The sequence below is a fragment of the Emys orbicularis genome, chromosome 25 (genome assembly GCF_028017835.1).
Source record: "Emys orbicularis isolate rEmyOrb1 chromosome 25, rEmyOrb1.hap1, whole genome shotgun sequence".
In the NCBI taxonomy this organism is placed as follows: domain Eukaryota; kingdom Metazoa; phylum Chordata; order Testudines; family Emydidae; genus Emys; species Emys orbicularis.
In genome coordinates, this window is record NC_088707.1 from 8,087,738 (window position 1) to 8,093,722 (window position 5,985).

At 61.1% G+C, this 5,985-nt stretch overlaps 1 protein-coding gene across 1 annotated transcript; it reads left to right on the top strand.

Annotated features, from left to right (window-relative positions):
- Positions 1-165: 165 nt before the first annotated feature.
- RUNDC3A (RUN domain containing 3A) lies at positions 166-4,174 on the top strand. The gene is made up of 5 exons (XM_065422828.1): positions 166-204; positions 447-604; positions 989-1,117; positions 3,103-3,209; positions 4,032-4,174. Exons 1-5 carry the CDS (start codon positions 166-168, stop codon positions 4,172-4,174), a joined length of 576 nt encoding a protein of 191 aa, XP_065278900.1.
- The last annotated feature ends 1,811 nt before the right edge of the window (positions 4,175-5,985 follow it).

The following is a 5,985-nucleotide window of genomic DNA, read 5'->3' on the forward strand; positions in this document are numbered from 1 at the left end:
GGGCTGGAAGGGACTTCGGGAGGTCATCTCGTCCAGCCCCCGGTGCTGAAGCAGAGACAAGTAACCCCGGGGGAGCCCTGCTGCTTCCTGCACGGCAGCTCCTAGACCCAGCAGCACCAGTGACCCTGACCGCCCCCCGCACCCACCTGCTCCCTCCCCATCAGAATGGTGCTCACGCTTCCCTTCCGTGCATGCCGCTGGGGGGTACGGCCCCAGCCCTACTGCCTGGGGTGGAGGCTGCTGCTCCACCGGGGTGGTCCTGGCGTGCCTCCTCTATCTGTCCCTGCCTCCAGATCCCTCCCCTGGCAGAGCTGGCCTGGGCACAGTGTGCCACGCCCACAGTTGTGCATCCCCAGGCCCTGCCCCCACCAGCGAGCTCACTCCTCACTGCAGCCAGTGCAAGGCCGGCCCTGCCCCGCCAGGCCTGATCCCTGCCTGTGCCCCAGGGGTACCTGGAGGAGCTGGTGCGTCTCCGGGAATCCCAGCTGAAGGACCTGGAGGCGGAGAACAAGCGCCTGCAGATGAGGCTGGAGGAGGTGAAGGTGCAGAACCAGCTGGAGAAGAGGGAGCTGGAGGGCGTCATCCTGGAACTGCAGGAGCAGCTGTGAGTCCATCAAAAAAAACCCTGCCCCATGCAGGGAGGGGCGCTCTCCTCCCCTTCCTCCCCCCAAGCTCCCTCTGCCCCACACGGGGAGGGGCTCTCTCAACCCCCCATCAGCTCCTCCTGGCCCACAGGGGGAGGGGCGCTCTCCTCCCCTTCCTCCCCCCAAGCTCCCTCTGCCTCACGCGGGCAGGGGCTCTCTCCTTTCCTCCCCCCATCAGTTCCCTCTGCCCCAGAGTTCCCACCGCGCCCTCCATGCCACGTTGTCTGTGGCTGCTAGCCCTGCTGGGAGGCAAGTAGGGCTCTGTTGTGCTCCTGGCCCCGTCTCTCGGGGCAGCCCTGGCCCGCTGCGCATCACAGCCTCCCCTCCTCCTCCTCTGCCTCCAGGACGGGCCTGATCCCCTGTGAGAACACCCAGCTCTCCAAGGAGATGGCCACGCCGCTGGTGAACCAGTGGCCGTCGCTGGGGACCCTCAATGGGAACGAGAGCGGGTCAGACGCCAAGCTGTACAGGAGGTGAATCCCCAGGGAGGAGACCCCGAGGAGCCGGGCCCGGGTCCCGGGTGGGGGGCAATGCGCAGGGCAGCAAGAGGAGGCGCTCGGGGAGGCAGGGTCCCTATGAACCTCCCACCTTCAGATGCTGCTCTGAGCCGTCTGCCAAGGCTGCATGGGTGTGTGTGTGTGTGTGTGTGTGTGTGTGTGTGTGTGTGTGTGTGTGTGTGGCCATGCGGGGGAGAGGGGGGAATAGCTCACCATGCAGAGCAGTGAAGAGGAGGGAGGAATCAGATGTTCTCTGAAACCAGTCACAGCTCCAGCGCTGGGATCTGGTCTCCTTTTCGGAGGAACCTTCAGGCTGGTTGGGGTTTTATCCGACTCCATGGCCCTGAAGCTTGTGTAAACCCCTGCTCCCCTGGGAAGGAATAGGGGAGTTGCGTGGGGGGTGTAGCCCAGAGCCAGCAACCCCATCTCCTGCCAGCAGAGGAGAGAAGTGGCATCCCAAACCAGGGGCCTGGCTGGTTTCTTCCAACATCCTTCCCAGCCCGGGGGTAACTCAGGGGCTGGTCTAGTCATCCATGGATGGAGGCCAAGGGGCCTGGGGCCTGACAAACACCAGAGAGAGCCTCCAAGACTGTTAGGCCAGATGGAACCATTATGACCATTTAGCCTGACCTCCTGCAGGACATGAGAACCTCGCCCTGTGAGTGGTCATCAAGCCCATATCTGGTGGCTGAGTTAGAGCAGAGCTTTTAGAAAGATTTCCAGGTTTGATTTAATGACGTCAAGCAATGGAGAATCCAACATGTCCCCTGATAAGTTGTTCCAGTGGTTAATTAACCCCTTAAAAATGTGTGTCAGAGAGAGAGGAGTCTAGATGGTTAGACAGAGAGGAGCCTAGATGGATGGAAGGATGGAGGGTCAGACAGGGAGGGAGGAGCCTGGAAGGACGGAGGGTCAGACAGGGAGGGAGGAGCCTGGAAGGACGGAGGGTCAGACAGGGAGGGAGGAGCCTAGATCAGTGGGTCTCAAACTTTTTTACTGGCGATCCCTTTCATATCGTAAACCTCTGAGTGCGACCCCCCCCCCTTATAAATTAAAAACACTTTTTAATATATATTTAACACCATTATAAATGCTGGAGGCAAAGCGGGGTTTGGAGTGGAGGTTGACAGCTCACGACCCCCCACGTAATTACCTTGTGACCCCCTGAGGGGTCCCGACCCCCAGTTTGAGAACCCCTGGCCTAGATGGATGGAAGGATGGATGGTCAGACAGAGGGAGGGAGAAGCCCAGATGGATGGAAGGATGGATGGTCAGACAGAGGGAGGGAGAAGCCCAGATGGATGGAAGGATGGATGGTCAGACAGAGGGAGGGAGAAGCCCAGATGGATGGAAGGATGGATGGTCAGACAGAGGGAGGGAGAAGCCTAGATGGATGGAAGGATGGATGGTCAGACAGAGGGAGGGAGAAGCCTAGACGGATGGAAGGATGGAGGGTCAGACAGAGGGAGGGAGGAGCCTAGACAGAGGTGTGGTTGGATGAACAGATGTGGGGTGAACAGGGTAAGATACCCAGCTCGGGATGTCTCCCTTCCAGCACTCCCCATCCTCCCCACCCCAGCTGTGTGTTGCCATTGCCTCTCTGGCAGGCTGCGAGCTGTTTGCTGGGGGCAGTGGGGTTGGGAGATTGATAATCTCACCCTCTGGACAGACGTGCTTCCACTCCTAGTTAATAGAGACTGGGCAATAGGGCCCAGCTGCACTACGGTGACTTACTGCCTGTGGCCGGAGGGACTCCAGAGGCTCCTAGCCCACACGGCTCCCAGCTCCCCAGCGCACAGGGCTCTGGGAGAATTTGCAGCGCACGGTGGGAACTGAAAGGCCCTCTGACGCGGTCACCAGCAGCAGCAGGAACTCCTGCAGGGGGGATGCGTCGGCGGCGGGGTTTTGAATGCTGCTCCGGCTCCTCCGGGCCGGGAGTAACAGGGCGCTGTCTCTCGCAGGCACAGCTTCATGAGCACGGATCAGCTGTCGGCGGAGAACAGCCTGAGCTCGGATTCCCAGAGGCTGGGGGAGGGCAAGCAAGAAGGAGAGCCCTGGGGGCCATTGGGTAAGCCCACGGGCCGGGGAGCGGGTCGGTGGGTGGAAAGGCAAGCCGCCTTTGGGAGGGCGGGGAGGCAGAAGTTACCTATTAGTAGACTCCTGGGGTTGGAGGAAGACCCTAGCACCTGTCTGCAAGAGAGAACGGCTGGGGAGGGGCTGGTACGAGAGGCCTGGGAATTTAGAGGTGAACCTGGAAGTGGAACCCAGGCATCCTGCCTCCCAGCTCCTTGACCTAACCCCCAGCCTGCATTCTGCGGTGATCAGCCCCAACGGAGCTGGACCAATTTAGACGGGAAACACGGCGTACATTTGGGGTAATTATCCATTGGAACAACTTACCGAGGGGGGTGGTGGATTCTCCATCCCGGGCGATACTTAAATCCAGACTGGATGTGGTTCTAAACCCTCTGCTCTCGGAATTGCTTGGGAGGAGATCTCCGGCCTGCGTCACGCAGCTCGGGCAAGGTGAACGCAATGGTCCCTTCTGGCCTTGGACTCTAGGAATCTGTTACACTGTAGGAAGCTGGCTTGGGGCAGTTCCTGTAGGATGTAGAGGTTAGAGCCAGGGGAACGGGGAGCCAGGCCTTGGGGGAGGGCTCCCTGGCTTTCAGAGGGAGTGGGGTCTAGTGGTGAGAGCAGGAGACTGGGAATCGGGGCTCCTGGGTCCTAGTCCTGGCTCCGCCACTGACTTCCAGTGGGACTTTGGACAAGTCACTTAGCACCTTGTCCCCTCTCCGCCAGGAAAAGCGCACAGAGATTTTTGAATGGCCTGGGTTGGGCAGGGCCCCTGCTCTGACCTGCCCTCTTTCAATTCCCCTCTGCCCTCCAGGGAAGGACCCCACCCCATCCATGCTGGGGCTCTGCGGCTCCCTGGCCTCCCTCCCAAGCTGTAGATCCCTGGCCAGCCTGAAATCTAACGAGTGCCTGGTGAGTGACAGCAACGAAGCCAGCCCCGCCCACAGCCCCAGTTGAGACGCTGTGCGGCGCCACTTGTCCTGGGATCGGCGGGTCCCACCGGGGAGCCAAGAGGCGAACCAAGGAGCCGCCACCATCTCGAACCAAGGGGACCAATGCGACAGGCAAATGGACCTTACTGAACTTCTTGAGGGGCTGGGGCAGCCAGCCCCACCCCTGGCTGATTCGCTGCATCCTTACAGGCGTGGGCCCCATTCCTCCCGAGGGACGCTTAACCGAGTACTTCATATCCTACGCTTGTACGGAGCCGGAAGGGTCCCGACGTGCTTTGTGAAATGTGCCGCATAGAGCGGGTCACTGCACCTGACTGCAGAAAAGCAGCCACCTCTGGGGTGGACCAAGGCAGCCGTTTAACCGCCGTGCTGCACAGCAGCTGAAGGACAGGGCGTGAAGAAGGATCCTGCACCTGACTGAAATTGCAAAAGGGGGGAGGAGTTGGGGGGGGGACCAGGACATAAATCCTGCATCCGGAGCTTTCGCTTGGCTGGAAAGGGTGAAGAGTGGAGGCGGGGTGGGGCACTGTCACATGACCATGGCCTCCCCTTGGGGCACGCCCTTGACAGTGTCCCACCCTGTTTATCACTGCTGTGGAACCAGCTGATTGGGGCCGAGATGCCTCCTCCCATCAGGACACTGTATGGCCCCCTAGGCACATGAGAAGCCGAAGGGGGCTTGTGGGGCAGGGGAAGAGCTGTCAGCTTCTTACCTGCTTCCCTCAGCCCTGCACCACAGCCTTGGACTCTTGTGCCCTTCTGCCAGGGGCCAGATGCTTTGACAAAGTGGCTTTGCAGCCCAAGGGGCTGTCTGCCCCGTGGAGGTGAGACCCCCAAACCGCTCCCTCCTCCGGTTTTGCGTGCCCCGTCATGCCCAGCAACTATCCCCGCCTCGGTGGGTGGAGGGGATTCTGCCTCCTCCACCACCCATGTCCTGCTGCTGCCCTGCGTGTCTCGCTCCCCAGCGCCCCCATCCGGGGCAGGTTGGGCACCCTCTGATGGGGAGAAGAGCCCCAGCGCCCCCCTGGCATTTTCTAGCCCCGGCTGGGGGGAGGCCCTGTCGAAGCAAACAGACAATAAATGCAGATATGAGCTGGGTCTGATTTGGAGTGAGGGGGGCTAGGACGGGGGTGGGTCAGTGCATTGTCGGGGCCCCTCAGTGCCTGCTCTGCAGACACACGCGTCTCTTACAGCCCCAGATAGACGCGTTCTTTAGCTCAAGCTAAGAGCCTGGGCTTGGAGCTCTGCAGGGCCTGGTTCAATCGCTGGGCTCTTGGCCAGCTGGCGGTCATCGCAGCTAGAGCTAAACGCCCACACAAAATGCCCTGGCACCATGAGCCGGGCCCGCCGGGGCGCCTGCAGCTGATGGAAAGTGGCTCCCTAACGAGGGAGTTGCGGGGGGTCGTTACGGTGAGAATTTGAGTCATGACCACTCCAGCGGGGTGCCCCAGGGGTCATGGAGGTAGGCACATGCACCCACCCTCCGAGCCTGGCGCAAGGGTGCCCAGCTCCTCCACCACTAGCCACCGTGCCCCTCTCCATCACAGCCAAGCCATTCGGATGCAGCCCCTGATTTTAGGAGCCCCCCGCAAGGTGCCTTGTGGCCTGAGTTTCAGAGAGCGCTGAGCCCCCGTGCAACTGCTCGCAAAGGCCGGTAGTCGGGAGCTAGCGGTGCTGAGCGCCAGTGCAACCCAGGCTCCTCATGAGCTCTCCCGTTGGGCCCCTGCAGGCAGCAGCCATTTGGGGGTCGTGTTGTAGGAGCCTGCGGAGGTACCGGTGCAGCTGCCCTCATACCTATCCCTAGAGCTACACCTC